Source organism: Plasmodium yoelii, assembly GCF_900002385.2.
Source record: "Plasmodium yoelii strain 17X genome assembly, chromosome: 4".
Lineage (NCBI taxonomy): Eukaryota > Apicomplexa > Aconoidasida > Haemosporida > Plasmodiidae > Plasmodium > Plasmodium yoelii.
The window spans coordinates 618,859-645,637 of NC_036176.2; the positions used below are offsets into that span (position 1 = coordinate 618,859).

The 26,779-nt window shown below is 20.8% G+C and overlaps 9 protein-coding genes across 9 annotated transcripts; 3 read left to right on the forward strand and 6 right to left on the reverse strand.

Annotated features, from left to right (window-relative positions):
* Window positions 1-185: 185 nt before the first annotated feature.
* Window positions 186-3,735, reverse strand: PY17X_0414200 (conserved Plasmodium protein, unknown function; the record flags this gene model as incomplete). The annotated part of the gene is made up of 17 exons (XM_022955097.1): window positions 186-229; window positions 349-383; window positions 484-539; window positions 667-766; window positions 889-1,048; window positions 1,170-1,211; window positions 1,330-1,444; window positions 1,529-1,568; window positions 1,666-1,744; window positions 1,889-2,126; window positions 2,262-2,329; window positions 2,421-2,504; window positions 2,667-2,732; window positions 2,935-3,057; window positions 3,130-3,190; window positions 3,350-3,411; window positions 3,552-3,735. The coding sequence occupies 17 exons, from the start codon at window positions 3,733-3,735 to the stop codon at window positions 186-188; spliced, it is 1,557 nt and encodes a 518-aa protein (XP_022811572.1).
* Window positions 3,736-4,423: 688 nt separating this feature from the next.
* On the forward strand, window positions 4,424-7,016 carry PY17X_0414300 (conserved Plasmodium protein, unknown function; the record flags this gene model as incomplete). Its single annotated transcript, XM_725977.1, has 7 exons — window positions 4,424-4,696; window positions 4,845-5,042; window positions 5,174-5,275; window positions 5,376-5,451; window positions 5,572-6,642; window positions 6,787-6,840; window positions 6,958-7,016. 7 exons carry the CDS (start codon window positions 4,424-4,426, stop codon window positions 7,014-7,016), a joined length of 1,833 nt encoding a protein of 610 aa, XP_731070.1.
* A 102-nt stretch (window positions 7,017-7,118) lies between these two features.
* Window positions 7,119-9,977, reverse strand: PY17X_0414400 (conserved Plasmodium protein, unknown function; the record flags this gene model as incomplete). The annotated part of the gene is made up of 1 exon (XM_721089.2): window positions 7,119-9,977. One exon carries the CDS (start codon window positions 9,975-9,977, stop codon window positions 7,119-7,121), a length of 2,859 nt encoding a protein of 952 aa, XP_726182.2.
* Window positions 9,978-11,785: 1,808 nt separating this feature from the next.
* On the forward strand, window positions 11,786-13,481 carry PY17X_0414500 (HSP20-like chaperone, putative; the record flags this gene model as incomplete). The annotated part of the gene is made up of 7 exons (XM_022955100.1): window positions 11,786-11,916; window positions 12,071-12,144; window positions 12,332-12,431; window positions 12,545-12,627; window positions 12,723-12,859; window positions 12,984-13,120; window positions 13,274-13,481. The coding sequence occupies 7 exons, from the start codon at window positions 11,786-11,788 to the stop codon at window positions 13,479-13,481; spliced, it is 870 nt and encodes a 289-aa protein (XP_022811573.1).
* Window positions 13,482-13,768: 287 nt separating this feature from the next.
* On the reverse strand, window positions 13,769-15,488 carry PY17X_0414600 (vesicle transport v-SNARE protein, putative; the record flags this gene model as incomplete). Its single annotated transcript, XM_022955101.1, has 8 exons — window positions 13,769-13,921; window positions 14,119-14,180; window positions 14,279-14,304; window positions 14,418-14,488; window positions 14,651-14,725; window positions 14,881-14,943; window positions 15,214-15,266; window positions 15,398-15,488. 8 exons carry the CDS (start codon window positions 15,486-15,488, stop codon window positions 13,769-13,771), a joined length of 594 nt encoding a protein of 197 aa, XP_022811574.1.
* A 603-nt stretch (window positions 15,489-16,091) lies between these two features.
* Window positions 16,092-17,381, forward strand: PY17X_0414700 (conserved Plasmodium protein, unknown function; the record flags this gene model as incomplete). The annotated part of the gene is made up of 1 exon (XM_022955102.1): window positions 16,092-17,381. The coding sequence occupies one exon, from the start codon at window positions 16,092-16,094 to the stop codon at window positions 17,379-17,381; it is 1,290 nt and encodes a 429-aa protein (XP_022811575.1).
* A 271-nt stretch (window positions 17,382-17,652) lies between these two features.
* On the reverse strand, window positions 17,653-21,585 carry PY17X_0414800 (conserved Plasmodium protein, unknown function; the record flags this gene model as incomplete). Its single annotated transcript, XM_022955103.1, has 1 exon — window positions 17,653-21,585. One exon carries the CDS (start codon window positions 21,583-21,585, stop codon window positions 17,653-17,655), a length of 3,933 nt encoding a protein of 1,310 aa, XP_022811576.1.
* A 252-nt stretch (window positions 21,586-21,837) lies between these two features.
* On the reverse strand, window positions 21,838-22,974 carry PY17X_0414900 (DER1-like protein, putative; the record flags this gene model as incomplete). The annotated part of the gene is made up of 1 exon (XM_725061.1): window positions 21,838-22,974. One exon carries the CDS (start codon window positions 22,972-22,974, stop codon window positions 21,838-21,840), a length of 1,137 nt encoding a protein of 378 aa, XP_730154.1.
* A 1,138-nt stretch (window positions 22,975-24,112) lies between these two features.
* On the reverse strand, window positions 24,113-25,039 carry PY17X_0415000 (serine/threonine protein phosphatase; the record flags this gene model as incomplete). The annotated part of the gene is made up of 1 exon (XM_725062.1): window positions 24,113-25,039. One exon carries the CDS (start codon window positions 25,037-25,039, stop codon window positions 24,113-24,115), a length of 927 nt encoding a protein of 308 aa, XP_730155.1.
* Window positions 25,040-26,779: the final 1,740 nt, after the last annotated feature.

Sequence of the window (26,779 nt, forward strand, 5' to 3'; positions counted from 1 at the left end):
ATATAAATGGGTTTGTTATTCCCCTATTTTTTTTTTTTTATTCATACAATGTTTTTCCTTTAAAAAGTATAAAATTATTACTTTTGTTAAAAAAAATTATATATTTTTTTATTCAAAGGAAAAATGTGTGCGTTATTTTAAAGCATATATTATATATATATATATACAAAAAAAGAAAAAAGACTTTAAAAAATTAATTCATCTGCACTTCTAATATTTATTTCAAGGCCTATGAAAAAATATAATTTGATATATGTGGGCATTATAATATTAATAGAGGGAGAAAATAATTATATATATGAGAATATGAATAATGGCATAATATGAATGAATGTATATATTTATTACCCTTCATGAAGTCAAATCTATCTCTATAATTATTCCTGTAAAAAAAGACAAATGGAGGTGCATTAATTAGCCACGTGCGTATACATTGATATGTATTATTATTATATTTATTTATTATTTCAATGGTCGACATACCAAAACATTTTTCCATGCGCTTGCGCCTGAACAATCAGAAATCCCAAATACAAACCCTAAATAATGATAAATAAAACATTCATTATTTTATAAGGCGTATATAAAATTATATGCACAAGGAGAGTGTTATATATACACTTCTTAATGGAAATCTTAAATAAATATATTTGTATTTTTTCAAACTTGGATTTCTTCAGGTTTGCAAAAGTCCATTGAAAATGTTTGGAATTGAATTTTTTCAAAGGGAGTAATAACTATTGGATGTCCCCGTGTGTGGATAAACCTAATAAATGAAATAAGGATTTACATACATCCGTATATGTATATATGGGAATAATACATTTCCCACGTTTTTGAAAGTTTAAATTTTTAAAAGGCACGCAAATAATTGATAAGTACACTAACCATGCTAGCCCGAAATAAAGTTTTCTCCAAGTAAAATCGATATATTTATTTTTATATTCTTCTGATTGAAAATCAAACAATAAATAGTCCAAAATCGCTCTTCTTATGAAATGAAACTTCCCATCGATGTCGCCCATTCTCAGTTGCATTATGTACTTGCCTTGATATGTTCACATAAAAAAGGGTATGTATCTATGTATGCATATATATATATATATATATATATAAGTATTGGATATGCGTTTTTCGCGCATCTCAGTGTATTCTTCTTTAGTTCTTACCCAATGGCATGTCATGCCACTCGCTTGGCCACACAAAATCATCTTTATTTCGTGAAAAAATTGTTAAAGTATATGTAATATATTTAATGAAATAATATAACAATTCATGTATTATATAAAGAATGGATATATGCATATGTAGACACGTAGATAAACTAACTCGGGACGACAAAACCGGGACTAATTTTGTTGAAATCGATAATATCAAGTTTCTCATTTTCTGGATCGCTTTTATATTTTTCGTAATTTTCCTTATTTAAATCGAGATACAAATCCTAATAATAAGGAAAAAATGAAAATCAAAGCAATTATTAATGTTTCATTTCATTTATTATATTTTTCTTTAAATTATGTTTTACATTAAAGAATATTAAAGCTTCCACAAAATCGGAAAACGACCTAAAAAATTCCGAAAAAAAATTTAATATATATATACAAAAAGTATTTAAAATGGATATAAAATATATGCATATTTACATATATATGTATGCGATACCATTTATCAAAATCATATGAATGAGCTCCTTCCGTTTCCTTTCGAGTATATAGAAAAAACTTTTTTTCTTTTCGGTTTTCTTTAAAAAGGGGAAAAATAAAAACTTATATTGGCGCATAAATATTGTGTATAACAAGTTTGACAATATTATATATGCATATAAATTTTATAATAATATTTAATAAGCTGTGTATAAATAATAATAAGATTAAATGTGGTATACCCGTTAAAAATTCTTTGTTTGCATTGACAAATATATCGTAACTTTCATATGTCTTTTTAAATTTCATAACATATTTAAAATATTCATTTATTTCTTCATCGTTTGTATTATTATAAATATTGTCATAATAATAATTATATTTAGAGCAAAATAAATCATTTTTTTTCAATTTTTGTAATATATATTTTAAAATTCCTTTTTTTCTTGTACTTTTATTGGAATATTCTGGCAGTGTACCCTAAATATTATATATAAATTGGATGATTGTTTGATATGTATGTAAATAGACCAAGAATTTTATATCATTTATAATTGAATATTATATGTGTGTCTATATAAAGGGTAATTCATGAAGTATGTCTCAATTTATTACCTGTTCACTTATTTTCGGTATAAATTTATATGATGATAAAAAGTCCTTAATGTTTTCACTTTTTATATCTATAAAAAATTTGATAAAATGAAATTAAAAAATTTTTATTTATTATATTTGTAAAAATTAATTTAAAAAATTATTAATATTTTAAATAACCCTTTTCCTTTTTGATATATGGAGAAAACAATTCTTTCCAAACTTCTCGTCTCTCATCAAAATCATAGTGTAGATTTTCATCAGCTAATAAAAATATTTCCAATAAGTTATAACCGTTATTATATTCAAAATAGTTGGTAACAAATCAATAAGCAATACACACCATATTTTAATTTATTTGTTTATTTTTAGTGAGGTGTATTCATAGGTTTAATCTATGGCTCTTTAGTTTTTTGTGCATCCTACTTGACAATTTAGACATTGTGGTAACCTCTGCGGCATCTTCTTCAAATTTGTTAATTTCTTCTTCACCTAAGCAACGTATAAAAATGGAAAGGTTATAGCCAAAAGGGGGAAAATAAAAAAGTGTCCAAAAAAATAAAAAAGTAGCCAAAAAAATAAAAAAGTAGCCAAAAAATAAAAAAAATAGCCAAAAAAATAAAAAAGTATCCAAAAAAATAAAAAAGTAGCCAAAAAAATAAAAAAGTAGCCAAAAATAAAAAAGACGGCTTACTAAATATCGTGCTTAATGGAAAATCTATATTTTTTAAAACGAGGTAAATGTATTTTTTCTTTTTGTCATTTGTTTCATTTTTAACATTTTGCAGCTTTTCCCAAAGTTTAAAATTTTTTAAATCTGCATAAAATTAAGGATATAAATATTTATTGCTCATTATATTTTATAGTTTAAAAAAAAAAAAAAAATTACTTTCATTATCCTCAGATTTTAAGACATATTTCGCTGGAACTAATAAATTGTTATGTAATTTCTTGGGTAGATAAAAATTGTCAGGTTGTCCACAAATAGAAATATAATAAAGAGAAATAAATGTGTATCATTGATATATTAGAATATATGTCATAAAAAAAAACACGATAATCACAAAACTGAAATAATTTTTAAAAGAAAAAATTAAAGCTATACTTACTTTGTATTCTAATAAAGCCAACACAAGTGTGTTTATATTTGAAATGTCTTTTTGTGTTACAACTGATTTAAAAAAAGTAAAAAATGAATCATTATATCTAAGGTACTACATGTAAATAAAATCGTATCGTTTGCTATCTCTGTAAAAATATGTTATTTTGCTTTCTCTCTTTCTATGTATATGTATGAATCTCATGTAATACCTTCATCATATTTAATAATATTTTTTTTGGCATATATTTGTTTCCTTGGTTTACGAGGGAAACACTTTATGTTTTTTTTATTATGTATAAGGTAGGAAAAAACGGAAACAGCAACTTTTTTATTTTCTATAAAACTGTGACATAAGCAAATATAAAATATTGCTATAGTTAAAATAATTTTCATTATTGGTTAAGCGAAAAAGGGTATTTTGAGCAAATACACGATAAACAAACAAACAAACAAAAAAAAAACAAAAAAAAAGATGATAAAGCGAAAGTTTTATAATGGCTCAATGAATTTATCAATTATAAAAAAGTATCACACACACAAAAAAAAGTAATAATAAAACAATGCTTAAAATATTGTTATTATAACATAATAATAAAAATAATAGAATAGAAAAATAGTTAAGGTGGTTAAATAAATGAGCAATAGAATTATATCAAAAAAAAAAAAAAAAAAAAAAAAGTTACAAAATAAAATGTAATGAGAATACAGGTTCTTAATTTTTTTTACTATATTATACATGAGAGTTGTTTAAATTCTTCAATATAAATATTTACTTGAATTTATTTAAAATAAATTAAATATAATAAAGTTATAATAAAAGAAAAAAAGCACACATCTTCATAATGTTGAATAAAAATGTCATACTTGCAAGAATACAAAAAGGGAATGTTTTGTTCCATACTTATCATTATTATTATTATTTCCTTTTAATTTAATTTTTCCCTTTTAAAAACATTTTATTTATTTGTTTGTGTTTGTTTTTTTTTTTGTGTGATTAACAGCGAAATGAAACTAACTTTTATGTGAAGTAATATATTATATTATTTTTTATGTAAAATTTGGAATTTTGTTAAGTTTTAAGATGCCTTTCAAAAGTTATAGTGTTTTTCTATTATATATTATTTTATTTCATGTGTTAAATGTTATATGTCTTATAAATAAGAATCTATTTTTTATTACCAACCCCCCAAAAAGCATATCACATTTTTCCCGTATAAAGAGTAAAGATATACGATTTAAAAAAAAAATATTTGTAAAAGTACCTTTTAGGGGAATTCGACAAAAATTACTTCTCTTTGATAAATTGAAAAATGGGTTCTTTTTTTTTAAATATATACAACCTGGAAAAAATGAGGTTAAATATGTAGTAGTTATGTATATATATTATATGTACATTTTTTGGTGTTCTATGAGAAGAAAATACAAGAATTTTTTTTGTTTTTATCAACTTTATAAGTATAGTGGTATTATATTTTTCTTTAATTTTTACTTTCTTTTTTTAGAAATTTTGGGAAAGCATTTTGATGAATCTTAACGAAATCACTAAAGTTAAGGAACTTGTAAAAACTACAAAAGACATAAGATTGGAAAAAGATGATATTGAAAAAATATTTCAACATGCAATACTTTCAAAGATTAATTTTAAAACTATAAACACGATATCATATCTTATTAAACATTTTAAAATAGATAGGAATACAGTAATATTATATTTATAACAATAAATTTGGTTATTCATACCATTTATTCATACCATCTATTCATACCATTTATTCATACCATTTATTCATACCATTTATTCACATCATTTTATTTTTTCTCTACATTTCAGATATCTTCAGTATTAGATATAGTAAGCAAACAAATTAAAGATCCAAAATCAGCAGAGCATTTTTTATCTCTTTATTCTTTTCTTTTGGAAGACGATATAGCAGTAAATATTTTTCTCATCCTTTGTATTCATATAAATAATGTATTCCATTTTAACAAGTTTTAGTTTTAATATGCATGCTTTTTTTTTCTTTTTATTGTAGCTATTTTCAATTATGCATATAGTAGACTTTTTTAAGAGTAAACATAAAGTATTAGAAACCTTACAAAATATAAAAGGTTATATTATCATCTAAACATGTGTGTGTGTGTGTATGTATATATATATTTATTTATTTATTTATTTATTTATTTATTTTTCCTTTTTTTTTTCCTTTTTTTTTCCTTTTCCTTTTTTAGCTCAAATTTATGACGAATGTGCAAACGACCTTGTGAGAAAGAAAATCGAACGATACAACATTTTTTGCGAAAGAGAAAACATAAAATATAACTTAGAAGATGGTTTGAAAAAAATAAAACTAAATATCCAAGAAGATGATATATATTTTAATTATGATTACAAATATTTATTAAAAATATTTGAAAAAAAAACAAAAAGATATGATAATATAGGCACAGTAAAAGATGAAGTACATATAATATCGGATCAGGGAAAAATAGACGAATATATAGATATAGAAAATCATGATTGTTTAAAAGAATTAAAAAAAACGTACGAAAAACTACAATCATTTAATGATTCAATAATTGAACATATTGAATCAGATCAGGATTTATTTTATTTTAATGATAATGAACATATGGCTAATAAAAGGAAAAAAAAAAACATAAATAAATATGAACAAAATAATAATATAAACGAAACAGAAGAAGATGAAGATGAAGATACTATAGCTATGCAAAAGAATATTGATGATTATATTGAAAAGTACAAAAGAGATAATAATTCAAGTGTTGAACATCTTAAAAATATATTTGTCGAGCAAGCAGATATTGATTTAAAAAATTTTCTAGAAACGATAAATCTTGACAATAATATTCGAGAAGAAAACGAAACAAACATGAAAACCCTGAGAAAATCAAATAAACATACAATTGAAAATTTTGAAGGTTTATATGAAAATAACCAAAATAAATCTCGAGAAGAAATAACAAATTTCAGATTAAAGCAACTAAATCAAAGTGATGAAGCTTTAAATATAACTAACGATATATTTTATGAACGAATGAGAATTAAATTATTGTATTATATACAAAAAATAGAATATATGAAATATAAGCATCAATATGAAATTCTTAATGAAAGATATCCAATAAATAAAAGTGAAAAAACAATTTTAGATTTGTTAAAATACGGATACAAAATTGATGTATCTCCAGATGTAGATAATTCAATGTTTAAAAAAAATGTAAATATAGAAAAAGATAAAATGGTAGATGGACATCACCCCATTATCTCTTTTAAGCAAAGTAACATTTATATTTTATTTTCATAAAAATAAAATATCAAATTTTTTTTTTTTTTATAATTTTCTGCAAAAATTGTTTGAGTTGTCATATATAATGTGAAAATGACATAAATTTTTCATTTTATTCATTTTTTTTTTATTTTAGAAAAATATTACGATTTCAAATGCCCAGATTGTGGTTATCATATTTTTAATACAAGTAACCCAACTTTTTTTATCATATATATTTTGTGATACATGACAATATGTCAAATAAATATACATTTCCATACATCTTAATTTTTTTGGATATTTTGAATTTCTTGCTTCTTGCCAGATGAGGAAATAAACTCAAGTTCCATACAAAACTGTCCTCAGTGTAGCAAACAAATTTGAAGAAAACACACAAACTTGGATAATTCCATACGTACACACATATATATATATATATATATATATATATAAGAGTGAAACATGGGGGATGTTGGTAAGCTTTCTTTATGCATCTCTCAAATTATTGTATAATGTGTAGAGATAAATATATATGCCCTGATCAGAAAGTGTTCTAAAATAATGAAGATTAGAAAAGGTGTAAGATTGATAAACTAAGAATAAAAATAAATATGAATAAGTACATAAAAAATATAAAAAAGAAAAACAAGTAAACAAATTATTATATGCAAGGTAAGGGAAATTTAATATAAAAAAAAGCGGGTAATTTTTAGTAGGGGATAAAATTAAATAATTTAACTTATAGTAAATATAATTTAAATGATAATTTTTTTTTAAATTGTATTTATTATAAATATAAGAAAAAATATAGAAACATCTTTTTATACGTTGAGTGTATAAAAAGAGTAATAGGTTAATATCATTTTTGCAATAAAAAAAGGCTTGTTCAAAATTTTTTCCTCTTTTTTTTTCTCTTTTTTTTTCTCTTTTTTTTTCTTTTTTTTTTTCTCTTTTTTTTTCCTTTTTTTTTCCATTTTGTTTTTCCGATTTGTTGTTATCATATGAAATAGAATTATTAGTAAAACAAAACTTGTATAATAAATTATTATTAAAATAATATAAATATCTCTTTATACAATTTGTGTAGAAAATATTTTGATTTTCATTTAAATAGTTATATTCATAAAAAATGTTTGTACTATATAAATTCACAATTTTATATACATCAGGATTATCATCTATTAAATAGACAAAGGAAAATATATTATGGAGATTTTTAATCATGGATGTATATATATCATTAAACTTGTTTATGTCTACATATTTTTCTTTTGATTTATTTAAATGTGTATTAATTTTATTTATATTCCTTTTATGAATTAAATTATAATATTTATTTATTAATACTTGATCCACATTAAAAATATAGTAATTTATATTTCTTTTAACTTTGAAAATCTTTATTCCCAAATAATTTGTAATTTTTTTTTTTTGTATTTCAACCTTGGTTAATGTTTCTGAAAAAAAACGGATTATTTTTGTATTTTTTAAAAATGAGCTTAAATAAAAGCTACTAGCTTTTTCACTATCCTTTACATTCAATTCTGACGAAATGAAATAATTTGCATATGATGGTATCATAGATATTTTTTTTTTATCATTAATAGGAATATTTGTATATATGCTATTTATAGACTGGTCATTATTCTTGATATTGTCTATCTTAGGATCTAAAGTAAAAATATTTTTACATTGTAATAAATAATATAAAAAAATGCTCATATTATCTTTATTTGTTATATTTTTTTTTTCATAATTTTGAATTTCTTTATTTTTTTGATTTGTTTTGGGTAATCCCCAAATTCCAAATTCACTATATGGACGTAAAAAAATATTTTGTATTTTTTTATTTTCATTTTTTCGAAATCGTTTCAAAAAGTTTGTTTTCAAATTATTTATTGAATCTGCTGGGTTCATATAAATTATTTGATGTTCCTTATCAAATTTTTTTTTTTTTTCTAATATAGATATATTTTTTTTAATACTTAAAATTTTTATAGAGCTTTCAAAAAGTAATCTTAAATATAAAACTAAATATAAATCATTCATAATTTTTATTTCACTAGCATGTTCTGGATTGTCTAACACATTTTTTTTTAAATTATTTGAAATAACTTGTTTTATTTCATTTTTTTTTTCACCTTTTCCAGTCAAGTCATGGTTATTCATAAAACAATTTTCATTATTTGCAAAATGTGTCAATTCGTTATTTATTTGTTTTTTAAAATTACTTAAATAATTTTCTGATTCAAAATCGAATAGACTTTGGTTACTATCCTTTATATCATTATCTTTTGTAGTATTTTTTTTAAAAAAAAATGTATATATATAATTATAAAAATTTTTTTTTTTGTTTCCATTTATCAAATCTTCTAAATGAGCATTATTTTTGAGTATGTTTTTATAATGCTTATAACATATATATTTTAAAATATTAATTACATAAAAATGAACATAAATATTTGTATTTGTGTTTAAACAAACCCTATTGACGTTGTCATATATTTTATTAATTAAATATAAAAAATTTAATGTAACTATATCATGTTCATTATTTATAATTTCGTCCATTTGATAAGTCTCTTCAAATTTATGTATATCATATTTTTCATAGAGATTTCCAGTTTTTATTATATCCTCATATGTTTCTCTAAATTTTTTTTTATTTTTCTTAATATTTTTGGAATTAATTTCACCAGAATAATATATCATTGTATTGTTATCTGCATGTCTATAATTTGAAAACCAATTAAATATAGATCTTATTATTTTTTGTCGTTTATTTTTTCCTATTTTTGTGTGTATAGAAAAATCTTTTTCATTATACAATTTCGTATTTAAATTTACAAAATAAGATGATAATTCTTTAAGGATGTATATACTTAATTGAGGAGATAGTATTGCATATTTAATACTTTTTTCTAAAACTAATTCATATATATATAACTTGTTAAATATACTTTTTTCGTTATAAATAAAATCATAATTTATTCTTGTATCATTTTGGTCTAATATATTTTTAATATCATTATAATTTTTTTTATTTAATTTTTTTTTGTATTTAAAATATATTTTTTTTAATATCTTATTCTTATATATATAATTATCATATATATTCAAAATAAGTAATGGTACATAAGAGCATATATTGTTTATGTTCAAATTTTTCAATTTTTCTATATCACTATTATTTCGTACGCTTTCAAATTCATTATTGTTACATCCTGTTTTATATAAATAATATCCAGATCCTATGATAGAAAAAGCATATATTATTTTTTTCTTTTTGTTCATATATAATATATTCCATATTTTTTTACTGATTTTCCTTGGATTTGATAACATGATACATTTCCTTTTTTTTTCAAACTCATGTGAAATATTTATGCTCACGTTTTCTACAACTTTTACTATATTTATATCTCCTCTGTGTAATTTAGTATTATTAACTTAGACATATATTTCATGCATTATTTACGCGTTTATTTTTTTTTTCTTTTCAAAATATTGTCATGTAATACTGATAATTTCAGTTTTTTTTTTTTTTTTTTTTTTATTTCATTATAATTGTCTATAAGAAATATAAACAAAATGTGAATGCAAACTTTCAATTTTATATAAAATGTTTATATGTTTATTTCCAATTATTTTATTTCCTTTTTTTTTTTGTGTGGGGAGGGGGGGAGTAAGAAAAGTATGGATAAAATGAAAACAAGGCAAAATTATATTCCCATTAAATATAAAATGAATATATATTTTTTTTTATATAAATAAGGATATTTTATTATTCTTCCTATATTTCAGTGTCATACTTTTCTGCTTCACTTTTTTTTTTCTTTATATTTCAAATTTCATATATGTATATAATACCATATCAGAAAAAACAAAACTAAGCATTATTATTTTTTATCCTATTTACTTTAAAGCACATTGCAGCGATCGTTTATTTAACTTTTTTTTGTTACAACATTTGCCCACATAATGACATAGTTCTACATGTGTGTTATGTTTATTCATTTTATTTTTTTAATTTTTTTTTTTATTTATTTTTTTATTTTTTTTTTCTTATTTTTTTTTTTCTTATTTTTTCTTATCTGTTTATGCCATTTTCTTAACCATTCTGCCACAAACTTGCAAAAAGAAGAAAATACGTGGCTTCATGTTGCCCATAAATTTTATGTACTCTTAAAAACTTTTACTTATAAAAAAAATTATACATTTAAAACTGAACCAAACAATTCTTATTTCCATATATATATGACTATTATTTAACGAACTAAATAAACATATTTTGTGTGTGTCCTAGTAAATTCATTTATCCACACACACACATATAATATATGTGTATTTAAGGGGATAATTTTGTAGTTTTTTTTACACATATAAAAATAGGGAATGAAATGAAAAATATAATATTTTGGAATTTATATAGAAAAATAAGATATAACAAAAAAGATATTTCGCATGTATATATTTGGAAATATGAAATACCCAACAAAAAAATCAGTTTCATTGTACAGCCTTATTAATGATAGTAAAATTTATAAAATTGTAATAGCCAAACATTCAAAAAAAAATATGTTAACTAATAAAAGATATGAATGTACAAACATGTTTTTTAATTTTTCCTTTTATTGGATATAAAAATGTTATAAAGCATTCAGCATTATGCATATATATATAAGTAATTTTTTTGTGATTATTTATTTATTTGGAGGGGTAAAGAATGCATACAATTCTATTTTTTTAGAGTGAATATTTTATGTGAATAAGTGAAAAGAGTATATGAGCAATATTTTTTTTTCATCACAAATATTTTAATTTTTTGTTTAACTTTTTATTTTAGCTTTTTATTTTAGCTTTTTATTTAAACTTTTTATTTTAATTTTTTATGTTTTATGATTATTAAATAGTTTAAAAATATATAGGATTATATTCTATGATAATATTACGCAGTTGCTTAAATCGCGTAAAAAGGCGAAAAAATAAAAAATAGATACAACACTATGATAGTTACTTAAATTTTTAAAATTGCTAGTAAATATATTTTCTTTTCAAAATAATTTGACCTCATTCCGTTATAGTTTCATACTAACTGTATTATTAAAGATTTATTTTATTTTTTTTTTTTTTTTTTTTTTTTAAATTATAAAATGTTTTTTTTTTGTATTTTTGCTATTTATGTTTTATTGTTTAAAAATGTCTTATCAAAACTAAATTTTCAAAACGAGCAATTGGCAATTGCCTTTTTCGAGTCTCATAAAGGCTACATTGTTACTAAAGAGTAAAAAAAATTTGAATTTATTAAAAATGAAACTTATTCATAGAGTATTATATGTATATGTGTGTGTGTGTATATATGTATGTATGTAGATATGTATGTAATATTTATGAGCGTATTCCTGCTTCATGTTTTACAATTTCTTTCTATTTATCAGAGAAATAATAGACGGGATAGAGAAGTCCTGGTTTGAACTCACAAACTATTTGATTAATGAATCAATAAAACAAGGTTTGATATTTTTGAAAATGAAAAAATATATGACAAAATAGCTGCGAAAAAATGTGGATAAATTAATAGATAAAACTATTGCATGATATTATTTTCATAAGAATTGTTGCATATAATATATATATATGTGCGTAAATTGTAACTATATGAATAATATAAATGTGGAAATATATTTTTTTTTATAAAGGAAACGACTTTAGCAATGATATAAAAATAGTAGTGAATGAAATGAAACAGAAATTCGATAAACTTTTGACAGCATCTTATTCCATTAAAAAAATAGATACGTTAGATATTTAAAAAATAAATTATAGTAGAATGAACGAAATGTAAAAAGTTGCATATATGTTTTCATTACTACCTTGATATGTATATATTATTAATTATTAATTGTTAACAGGATAAATGCATCATTTCAATGGGCTCAATCACCAGAATATATTTTTTTAAATATAAAATTTTCGCATAGATGGAGTTCACCAGGTTTGTTTTGCTTTGCTTTGCTTTCTTTTTAATTCGACAAATCGTTTGTGCATTCCTTTTTTTATTTCACTTTTTTGTTTACATTTTATTTATAGGTGCTCTAAAAGTGAAAGATGAACAAATTGTTTCTGAAAATAATAAGTTTTTTTTTTCGGCTTATAGTAACGACCCAAATACAGTAAAAAAAAAATATGTAGTTGATATTGACCTTCTTCATGATATAATTAATTCGGTATGTTTTTAATAAAACTGAATAAATCATAATATAATGTGTCTAAATTTGTATATAATCATGCGTATTATATTTTATTATATATTCATTTAATTTGATTTTTTTGTATCATTAATATTCGAAGGAGACAAAATATAATTTTGCCTCTGTTGGAAAGGTTGTAATTACCTTAAAAAAAAAGGAAAAAAAAATATGGAATAGATTATTATTATCTAAGGAGAAAAATCCCAACTTGCAAGTTTGGTGGGACATGAAGGAAAAGTAAGAAATTGAAAAAAAAAAAAAAAAAAAATGATTAAATGATTAAATGAGTGAACGGTGAAATCTGCATAACCTATATGACGACACATTTATTTGTATTATAATACATAAAATGATAACTATCGAATTTAAATTTTTTTTTTTTTTCTTTAGATATAATGATAGTGTTTTGGAGTTTTTAAAAGAAGAGGAACAAAAAAGGAAAAACGAAAAAACAGAAAATGGAAATGAAGATGAAAATAGTGAAGATGAAAATAGCGAAGATGAGTTATTATATGAACAAGCTGAAATAGACGATAATAAAAATAACAATGATAAAAATAATAAAATTGAAAAGGATATGATAGATGAGGATTTATAGCGAAATAATATAATTTTGAGAATAAATACACACAAAAAAAAAATTAATTAATATTTAAATTTTTGCATAAATTTTTCTATATATACAAATAGGTGTAAATAATAACATGTACATAATGTATTTAATTCTTAAATTTTTGTTATTTTTTTTTAACTTATTAATATATATAACTCGTTAGGTTGATATCCTACGTGTTAATTTATAACATATTAAGCTACTAGCTTTATAATTAAAAAATATATAAAAATAAAAAAAACAAATCAATCTTTTAATGGGTTTGAAAATAATTAACGCCTTATCTTGTAAATGATAACTCCAACATTTGCTATTGCCAACAATATTATTATTACTATCAATAAATATTTATATATTATCTTGTTATTATATATACTCAACATAATTCTCTTTATTCTGCTTTGCTCCTGTCTTGTTTCGTCGACCTAAAATAAAAGATAAAATAAAAAAAATAAAAATAAAATAAAAAATAATAAAAGATAAATAAATAAATAAAATAATAGCGTAGTGAACAAATTTAAACACATATAGTGTGCACGGCATTAAAGATTTTATGGATGAAAAGCATTCATCCCATAATAAGTGAAAAGCATGTGATCTTGTGCATGGATGTATAGATTACATGTCGTTTAGTTTTTAAAAGTGTAGTCCTTTGAGAAGTTAATTCACTCATTATTGTATATCCTATAATAGAATTGAAAAAGGGGATAAATATATAGTATAAAATAAGTTGGTAATATATATATGGGAAGGGTGTAAAAATGTCGAATTATTATATTAACCCATATCCTCGACATCTTGAGCTCTCCTAAAAAAAAAAGAAAAACGGAATAAAATTGGACCAAAATATATTATTGTTGGATAAAAAAAAATTTTATTTTAGTTAGTAAAATAGAATCTAATATATATATATTTTTATACCTTTCAGATTCATCCAAGAAATTTGTTCCCTCAATATATTTTTTTGTTAAATCATATTCTCTGTCGGTAACCTAAATAAATATATAGAATAAAAACAAGTTTCATAAAAAATGGAAAATAAAAATAGGCATAAAAACATGACTAAAATAAGGGTTGATTTAATTATAACTAATAAATGAGTTTTTGATAAAATTTTGAATATATTTTTTTTTCGTTTTTTTGATTTTCAGTACTTCAGAATAATAGTCACCATTCATTTTTTCTAAAATATTTTTATATTTTTTTAGGTCTGAATTATATTTATTAATCTATAGAAGAAAAGGTATAATAAAATGTATCAAAATGTATCAAACTATATCAAACTGTGTCAAACTATATCAAACTGTAGATTTTTCTCTTCTTTTTATATTATAACTGTTTTTTTTATCTTTATTTATATAATAAAATAAAATTTGACTCATACTTGTTCAAATATTTTATGAGATCCTTTTGGTAAACTATTCGTTTCGACGGTGATTTGTTTTATCTGGTTTAAATCGGTAGTAGTAAAAAAGTAGAAAATGGAAAAATCAAAAGATAAAATAGAAAAATCAAATGGAAAAATCAAAAGATAAAATAGAAACATAAAATGGAAAAATCAAAATCAAAATTATAAATTAGTACATCAATAATTTATATGTATATATAAATTTATTGAAATAATTATATATGAATAAAAATAGCACATGAAAAAATAAATTAAAAAATAGATGGGAATATATAACGGTGTAATTTTAATATATTTTTATTTTTATACACATTTTTCAGACTCTGTAATATATTCGCGAATTTTATTATAATCCTCTTTATCTAAAATGTTAAAAAAAAAAAAAAAAAAATATAATATATATAATGGTTTTATGTATTTAGGTATATACTATAGGTTGTTATGTTCTTATTAAACTTTTTTATTATTATTTTTTTTTTTTTTTTTTTCAAACTTTTAATGTTATAAATTGAATGCTTTATTTTATGTAAATATTTATTTAAGTCTGCTGTATATTCGTCAAAGTATTCTGAGTAAGTTATCATTTTTTTCAGTGTTTTACAAAATATAGTATATATTACTCTATATAAAATGTAACTATATATTTAACAATATCACTAAATAATATAATAAGGATATCATAACAATATACATACTGGTACTTAGCAAATTTTCATGTTACATATAATTAAAATAAAAGAAAATTACTGTCAATCTTTTTCTAATTTACAATTCATTGTATTTACGATTTTTATTTTAAGTTATTCTCAACAATCAATTGTTGCTTTTTTCCTCAAGCATTAATTTCATTCCCTAAAATATTTTTTTTTCCGAGATAAATATTTTTTTACTTTTAAAAAATGCATAATATTTAAATTGTTTAAATAGTTTAATAATAAATTTAATAGTGAAATTACGTGTTACTATTTCGTATATTTTTCTGCTTATATGCAGATAAGTTGTGTAGGAAATTTATGATATTTTTCGAAAATAATTTTTTTTCGTTTTATAAATGTGCTTAGGTGTATTTTTCTTTTCATGTTTACTAACATTTTAAAGGATGCGCATAAATAAGTATAGAGATTGAAATAAAAATGAGATTAATATTTTTTCTCTTTTCATTATAATTTTCCTTTTTTTATTATAAAATGCTAGAAAATTTGTGCATTGATTTACTTCATGAATTGTTCAAAGCAAAGTATAATTTACTTCTTTCCTTGCAAACAAATTTACACACTAAGAGGAAAATAAAAAAGGAAAAAAAAAAAAAAAAAAAGAGGGACAAAATATTTAGGTACTTGTTTATACGAGTACTTGAGAAAGATGAATATTACACACATTTTGGATATATAAAAAAAAAGAAAATTATGAAAAAAAAAAAAATTAAAAAAGAATATAAAAAATTAAGAAAGCATATTGCAGATATAAATGCATATTATAAAAAAAAAAAATATTCCAAATCATTAAAAAATGAATATAATGATAATTATTGTACAACATTCAATGAATATCATATTCACACACTACTAAAATCATTTATGTATAACCCTGAAAAGATAGATTTTATTTTACGTAAAAAATGGAATATATATAGCCAAAATAAAATTGTAAATTATAAGCATAAAATTAAGGATAATAAAAAAAGGAAAAGAAGTATATGCATATATTGTTGCCGTCGAGATAGAGGAAAACGAAAACAAAAGCAAAAACAAAAACAAAAACATAATTACAAAAATTATAAATTCTTTACTAAAAACAAAAACAATAATGAAGCTAGAAATAATGAAGCTAAAAATAATGAAGCTAAAAATAATGAAGGTAGAAATAATGAAGGTAGGAATAATGATATTTGTTTACAATTGGCAAAAAATAGTTTATATGGCTATCTAGACAAATCTTTTTATTCTATTCTTCCAAATTTAAATTTTAAACAACTGAAAGAAGAACCAAATTTAGAACAAAATAACAATTTAAATTACATATTAAATATAGAAAAAATGAAAAATAATTTAATAAAAAAAAAAAAAATAATAAGCAAAGTTTATATAAAAAATAAGAAACATATATATTTATCCTCAACAAAATTAAAGAAACAATATATTAACTTTTTAGACAATTTTCATTTGCTAATTAAAAAAATGAAAACACATAAAGAAAGGGACATGAAAATAATTAATTCAACAAATTTAAAACTTTTAAAAACTATATTATATTTAGAAAATGATTATAATGATATAGACAGTATAAATAGTAACAGCTCAAATGATGTTATTAAAAATGTATTAATAAAAAAAAAAAATTATAAAATATATCATGTTATTTCCATAATAAATTATATTAAAAAGAGTTTGTATATTATTAAAATGGATATAATGTATATTTTTATTTTCTTTACTTCATATATAAACAATATTTTTGCAAAATTAAAAAATTCATAATGAAGTAGAGAAAAAAAAAAAGGAAAGTTTTTTTCATTATCATGCACATTTTTTTACATATAATTATAAACAAAAATATGCCCTATTTTGATTTAAGGGTTTTTTGTCTTTCATACTTTAAGAATAGACATTTTTGTTTATAGTTGGGGCAAACAAAGATACACAAAAAAGAAAGAAAATTAGCAAATTAGCAATGTTGTAACCAAAAAAAATTAAAATAAAACGAAATAAAACGAAATAAAGTAAAATAAAATAATTAAAGAATAACGAGTTACGCAAACTGGAACATATTTCTTAGCTTAGATAAATGATTTGATGGGAGCTTCCCTTTTGTTGTCTTATCTTGTTCTATTTCATCAACAAAATTCATTATATTAGTTTTTTCCTCCATATATGTTTTTCTGTTTTTCATGTTTTTCCTTTTATTTTGTATATAAAATGATGGATGTGAAAATTGGGGAACCCTTTTTATTGAATTAATTTTTTTGTTTATTTGATTTTTTAAATGAAAGGATAATATTTTATGAATTTTAAAAGGGTTTTTATTTCTTTGCATAGAATAAACATTTTTGTTTTTTTGTCTTTTCATTAAATCGAATATTAAATTGTTTATATAATTTTTATTTAAACTATTATCGAAATTTATTTTTTTATTTTTTACATAAGTTTTAGCATCAATAGAAATATAATTATATCCTCTTTTTTTGATCAACTTATATATAATATATTTCTTATAATTGAGTATTCTTTTATTATTTTTATTTATATGACTACTATAGTAAGATATGTACACATTATTTTTTTTTAGTTGATTTTCTTTATTACTATTTAGTGAATAATAAAAATTATAATTATATAAAATGTCAATAATAAGAAAATTATTTTTATTTAATTCAATAATATCGTTAATATATTTATGATCATCATTTTTTTTTAATTTAATTAAATTTGTGTTCTTATTTATTTGCTCATTATTATTTATAGTTAATAAATTAATAGCCAATGGAAACATAAAATTTGAAATGTTAATATTTTTATATATTTCTAAATTTGTATTATACATTAATAAAAGATCTTGATATATTTCATCTTTAATATCTCTAAAAGTGTTTAAATAATCTTTTGAAATGCTATATTTTTTAAGATAATTTAATGTTTTAATATGTTTCATACCTTCTATATAGTAATTACACGTTTCAATACCCACACATTTTATGTTTAAATCATCTACATTAAAAGTGACAATATTTTTTAGATCATCTTTTGGTATTTTTCCACATAATGTGTGTAACAAATTATCTGACATAAAATTGTTATTTTCTTTTTCCTCATTCAATTTTTTATTTAGACTTTGGATATTTCCATAATTTTTAAATAATTTATAAAATTTTAAAGGCAAAAAATTATAAACTTTTGTTAGATTAATTTTTTGCATTTTATTTAAATTTTTTACTTGATTAATATTTTTTAAAAGGTAACAAATCATATTTTTAGCATTTAAGGATAATAGATTATTTTTTGAATTTTGAAAAATATCGTTACGTGATTGTAACATACCAGTTAATAGTAAAAAATCAAGACATTCATTTATCGAGTTAAAATTAATAAATTCGATTATTTGATTAATATTTAAATATTTTAATATACTATATAAATTAAAGTTTAAAATTATGTTCATAATTTTTATTATATAATTATTAGGCATATATAAAATATCTTTTTTTAAATTATACATATATTTTATAATTCTATAATCTCGTACATTTAATTTTTCATAAATGCATAATATGTCAATAATATCATAGTTTGATAATTTTTCATTTTTTAAATTGTGTAATAACTTGATACTAACTATTTTATAGATATCTAAACATAAATTAAAAAAAACTCCTTTATATGTTTCTTCTCTATTATTAAAAATATTTGTTTTATTTGGAGATAAAATATTATTATATGTTTTTTCAACATTGGTACTTAGATGATTATTTATGATATTATGAGATTCATCAAATTGTCTACTTTCATAAATTTCATTATTGTTGGAATTTTTTTTCCATTTTTCCATTTGGTTATGTGTTAATCCGTTTTCCTCTGAAATTATATTTTTTTCTATTTTTTTTTTCAATTTTATAAAATCTATAAAATATTTCATATTATTTTTTTTTTCATTTAAGCAATTTTCGTATTGATCATTACATATAGCATAAGCAGGGTATTTAGAAATGTAATTATTATGTACGAATATTTTTATTTTGTCTCGTTTTTTTTTTTTTTCTAAATAAAGCGGATCATCAATCATATAATAAGTTTCTTGTTCTGTATTTTGGTTACTATTAATAAGACATTTTCCATTTTCATTTTCTTTGTCATTGTTTTTGTTTTCATATTTCCATTCATCTTCCTTTTCGTTATTTTTATCAACATAAATTAAGAAATTATTTTCTACTTGTTCATAAATTTTTATAGGATACCTTTTTAATTCATCAAATAAGCATGTCCTTAAAAAGAGGTGCTGATATATAAACATAACTTCATTTTTATTTAATTTTTTTTCTAAACAAACTAATCGTTTTAATATTATTTTTTCAAATCTTATAAACATCAAATTCGATTTCCTTAACAAATAAAGTAATAAAATTATTTGTTTTATACTTAAGCATTCATTTCGATAAATTATTTCATCTATTATTATATTAGTAAAATTATCAGTATCTAAATTTGGATTAACAATTCGTAATATATAATTATCATCATATGTTTCATTTGGTGAGTTATTATTATGTATTCCCATCCTCCCTATTTTGTCTTCTTCATTTGATACAAAATTTTCTTGAACTGTTTCAAATTCTTTATAATCAGATTTTATGTAAATATTAATGTAATCATTTATATTTATTCTTTGTTTCTTAAAAACATTGAAATATTTTTTATTAATTGTAAGATTTTTATTTAAAGATGCAAATAAAATATTTATAACTTCCTCAATTTTGAAACTTTTTAATTTTTCTACAATTACTGTATGTATAGTTTTCATTAAATCTTCTAGAGTTTGTTTATTTTTTTCACCATTTTTTTCGTAATTTGTTAGTTCGTTTTTGTTTGATTCTAATTCTGAATTTTTTTGTCTCAATTTAATTTCCTTCACCTCTTTATTAGCTAAACTGTTGGTTACATCTATGTGATCATTTAATAAATCACATTTTGAGTTTATTATAGAATTCTTGTTAATATTTGTGATTGAATTTTCTTCATAACAAATTTGTAAGTTGGTATTTTCCTTCTCACTATTTGTTTGATTTTGTAATTCCTTTACATTAGTACATAACAAATTAAAGCTCGAAGGTTGTATATATTTTTTGGGAGTAATAAAAGGAATATTATTATTATCATCACAATTTGGAGAATTATTTGTTTTAATAAATGAATTATAAATGTGTAATGTGGATATATATGTAAACATCAAATCTGTTGAATTAAAGTGATAAATATTTTTTTTGATAATTTTGATAAAATTTTTAATAATATAAAAAAATGAATTTAAATAATTAGTGTTGTTCAAAAAATATAAACTATAAGAATAAAAAAATAATGATAAAGAATGGAAATTTATATTTTGAAATTCATTATAAATTTTTAAAATAGTTAAATTAAACATATCATTTGTATATACTTTTTCAGTTATATGTATATTTTTTGACAAACTATAAATTATTAAAGATAAGTCTTTATAAGACATATTTTTATTCATTCTCATTAAAATTGATTTAGTAATTAAATTAATAAAATAAGCATTATCATATTTATTTTTTTTTAATATTAATAAAAGTAAGCTTAATTCTCTTATTGTTAGTTTATACATTTCATGTTCTAATTTTTCGCATATAAAATTTAATACCTTTTCTTCTAAAGAAATATATTTACTTAACAATTTTAATATAATCATAAAATCTACATAATTTTTTATTTCATTATTACACAATTTCAATACAAGTGTGTATAATATATTATCCCAAATATATTTTGTTTTTATATTTTTTTTTTGACACAATTCTGCATGTTTTCTCACATTCTCAATTTCCATACATTGTAATGTTTTTAATTTAGGTACATTAATAAACTGTCTTTTTACTTGAAAATATATTGTTGTGTGTGTATTTTTTTCAATTATACTTTTAAAATATTTGACTATCCATTTGCCCTTCATTTTTTTTTCTCTCCATATATTTTATTTCGTTATAATAGCACAAAATATATTATTAAATAAATGGCTTGTTAAGGTCTAATATATTAAACAAAAAAAAGTATATATATGTTTATATATATGTATATTCCTCGTTATTATGTCTATATGTTCAAATTTGCAAATAAATATATCAATCCCTTTCCCTTCCAATATAATTATTATTCATCTCAGTTTCAATTTGGGTTATTCTTGTATATCCCCCTTTTTATATTCTTATTCATACTCCTCTTTGTACATATTGTACATAGGATAGACTCGAATATATTTGAGGAACCCGCTAAATAAATCCCTTAAAAAATTCGATTTAAAATATTTTTCATATGTAAAAAAAGTATAACTTGATAATATGGAAGCAACTTCGAAAAAAGAAAATTCGTTATATAATAAAATGTTTTGTATAACAAAAAAAAAAGGGATATATTCTGCTTTAATGAAAAATAGATCAAAACAATTAATTAAAGAACCTTCATTTATTCGACTCCAATAATATAATATATATGTTGAAAAAACATAACCTAAATGATTATAAGTTTCTTTTTGTACTAATTTTTTATCGTCTTTATTATTAGTAGAAGGAATAGTAATAATTAAATTTATTATTTTGTGTATATATTTTTTCAAGTCCATAACATTTTCATTGTACATACTGGCAATTATAGTAAATAAAATATTCGATATATAACCATATGTAAGAAAAATTAAAAAATCTTCTGGGTTTTTATAATGTGCTATTTCAACTGATGACATATATATATTTAAATAATTAAACATTAAAATATATTGTAAATATAAATTTCCTATATAAAAATAGGGTGTTACTAATCTCCAGATTTCCCCGTTTTTAAATATTTTATCAAAATCATATAAAATATATTTATAAACATTTTTGTTTAAATGAATTAAAACACTTAATATAAAGGTGTTTAACAAATATATTTTTGTAATAGGAGGTATTCGAGCAAAAGATTTTATATAAGAATAAGCATAATGATTTTCTATATAGTCCAAATTAAACCACGCTTTAACATTTTCTTTTATATCAGTAAATTTTGATGAATTTAAAAAATATAAATTATACTTTTTTTTTTTTTTTTGTGTATATTCTTTAGAATAATTCAATGAATATTTTTTTTTAATTTTTTTTTTCAAAATATTTTTCTTTTCCTTCCTAAAATTATAACATATATTTTGCCCTTTGGTCTTACCATCATTTCTTATACTATTTTTAAACGAAATATTTTTTAACAACTGACTTGAAATGTCATTTACACAAACTTTAGCGTCACAATAATAATAGTACCTTACACTAGCAATTAAGCTTAAGAAAAATAAAAATTTTGATACAAGCATCTTCTATTTTAACTAGGCTCTCTTTTTTTTTGTGATATTCTTCCAGCTTTTATTTCGTCCCTTTTCTTTTTTATTATACTTCATTTAAAAAGAATGTGTTAACCCCCCACATTTGAATCGTGTACTATGTTTCATTATTATAATTGTAAACAATTTTTAGAAAAATATATATTTTTCATAATTTAAAAAAAATACATTTTTTCACATACACAATATTTTTTAAGAATTTTTTTATTTATACTAATAATCATATGCCCGTTAAAAAAAAAAAATATATATACATATTTATTTATATAGTATTAATAAAATGGTAGTAGCGAGGCAAAATGATAATAAGGATACATGTAAAAATAGTGACAAAATGATAAATCTTTTAATTTATTGTCTTGGATAAAAAAATAATTTCAATAAAAAATGGAAAAAGAAAGAATTTATAATAATGTTGTAAATCTTATTATAAAAAAAGTAATGATATAAATACACATTAATTATGTCCATACATCTCTGAATTTTTAGAGATAAATATGCATATTCAAATTGTTTTAAATGAATGTGTTTTTTTAAATAATATTCATTCCCACATGTACATGTGTGCTAACACATGTAAGAAGGGATGATAGTTATTGTTACATACTGTTTAATAATATCAAAAAAATTAAATAAATATATAAATATATGTTATATATTTATATTGTGTTTGTTTTTTAAGAATCAAACCTAGAAAATTTAAAAGTGGAGCGTGATGAAAAAAATGGGAAAATAAATTTATAATTAAATAAAGCACTAAGATATATAGTGTGATATTATAATAAACTAAAAGAACATAAGATGAAACTCATAAAATTCAAAAAAAAATGTGTATGAGGAAAAGTAATTAATTACAAGAAATGGTACGTATTCATTATAAAAAAAATAACGAATAAGTAAAATATGAAAAAAATAAAAACATATATGATAAAAAAAAAAAAAAAAAAAAATACACATCATAAAATATAGAAACATAAATGAGTAGTAAAACAAACTTTATTATATTATTGTTTAAATATTTTTTTAAATTATAGCATTCGGTTGTTATAAATAAACTTCAATGCTACCCAAACCGCATGTTTTTTCACTATTAAAAGTAAAAAAATAAATACTATAAAAAATACGGAATGGTCGCTTTATTTTTCACTGAATTTCTCGAATCGGGGGTATCCTTAAATATTAGCATTTGCCTATTCATATTTTCATCAATTCTCATAATTGCTGCAACGTTTCCACATCTATAACAATAGTTTGGAGCTGACCAAACCGTAATAATTGTAGAATCGTCAAACATATATCGATACCCCTCCATGGCTAGCTGATGAGCTCTAGCTATTAATTCAAGATTATTAATATAATTAAATTTTTTCGTAACTTTTGGCCCAAATAACCACCCAGCTCCTCTTGGATTGGCTACCCAATCTTCTACTTCATCGGGGTCTGACCACATAATATCGCCAAAGGCACCTTCATGAGGTATTTCTTGAACCCGATTTATTAATCGAAGTTGATCTATTAATTTAATTTCTGGAGACAAACCTCCATGGACACAAAATATTTGATTATCAACAAGAGCTGCTAGTGTTAAATAATCAAAAATATCTGTGCAATATTTCCAAGCATTTGCATTTCCATATTTTTTAAAGCACTCATCATAGAACCCATAAACTGTAGTTATTTGCCTACTTTCATGATTACCTCGTAATAATGTTATATTTTTAGGAAATAATAATTTTAATAATAATAAATATTCAAATGTTTCTACACTATTATAACCTCTATCTACATAATCACCTAAAAAAATATAATCATTAGTCATAATATCTCCACCAACATCAAATAATTCTAATAAATCAAAAAATTGTCCATGTATATCTCCACATATTATTACTGGTGTACTTATAGACTGAACATTATTCTCTTCTATTAGAATTTCCTTAACCTTTTGACATACAAATCTCAAATCATCTTCATCTAGCAACTTTGGTGGGTTCATGCGTAACTGCTCAATCCATTTTTTTTCGTCTCCCCTAGTCATTATATTATTTCGACTATTATATAATCTTAAAGTGCAATAAAGGGAAATTTTCTTTAAACATTTTAAAAGAAATAGACGCTTCGCAGAATTCTCCCTATATATACGTCAGATATAACTATATAACCATATATATATGGTAATGATGTTTATAAAAATATAATTTTTAAACATATATTTAAAAGTGTAATATATGCATATAGATGTCTCTTTAGAAACATATAAAAAAATATTATGTATATATAAAAACGAATCCTCATAAATATGAGGTATATCTACATAAACTTATAATTGTTTTTCATACATATGTATATATGATCAAGGGTTCATATAAATGCCATGATGCTCCTATTTCGCATCATTAAAGTTACGAAGCGATAAATTTTAATACAAACTAACAGATACAACGTAAAAAATATAATAATAAAATAAATAATAATATATAGTTTTCGGTATGGAGAAAAAAAACAAACAAAAACAGAAAATGAATAAAATATTCCTTAAGGCAGCATGTTAAGGCTATTTGTGCGTTATTTTATAAAATAGGGTTAATTATAATATATATATTAAGAACTATTAATTTAAAGTACTATAATTAATAAAAATAAAATAGTAGTAATAGCCTGTGTTGTATTTTATTCAAATGTAATAATATGTAATACTATGTTTTATTTATTTTATTATTTTTTTTTATAAATTTAGTATGCAAAAAAAAAAGTAAAAATTGTTATATATACATAATATATATTTACTATATTATGTTTCCTGGCTTTTTGGGTACTATAAAATAATACAATATTTTATACGCAATTATAATATACTATCACAGTGCATATTATTCTAAGTAGTCTCATTTTAATTTATATAAATTAAAATAGTATTATAAAATACAGATAATTTTTTTCGTCTATAAACAATAAAATTATGTTTATATATTTTTTTTTCATAATTATATCAAGTTAATTGCAAGGTAAATAAAATCGTTTATAAAATATTTTAATGTTTTGGGTATTTCATATTATGATTATACAAATTTTAAAATATATTAACAATGGTAACGAGTAAAATTAAATCATGTGAAAAATGTTTTAATTCATAGTTATTTCCTTATATACTAATAGAAAGAAACGTATTTTATAACTAATTATATTTTATATGTTTACTAATTTTCATATAGCTAAAATGTGGTATTTTATATAATAATATTGATTTGCTTCTTTTTTACTATTGATATGAGGAAAGATAATTCAATATGAAAAGCTTTAAATGAATTAAAAAAAAAACATCAGAAAAATTGATAATAAACTCTATTTCCATATATGTATATAGAGAATATTAATAACATTATATATTTTGTTCATAATAGTAAAATATATAATTATTTACATATAAAACGCTTTTTTGGTATACCAACGAATGATGAAAATAAAAGACAAATTTCTAAAATCAAATAATAAGTATACTTTAACATGTTCCTATATTTATGCACACACACATCCTTTTAGATGTTTTTCATGTGTAATGTTTTTTGTTTATAAGCGATGATATAATGTATTTTTCATGCATTCGATGTTATATATATATGTTTGTAATTGTTATATATATGAAATAAAAAAAAACTCGATTTCGCTCTTATAAAGAAAATGAGACTATTTTATCAATAAGCTTCTTGGGATATTATTTTTTCTATACTATTTTATTTTTTATACATAAACTCACGTTTATTTCTCTGTCTTTATTTTA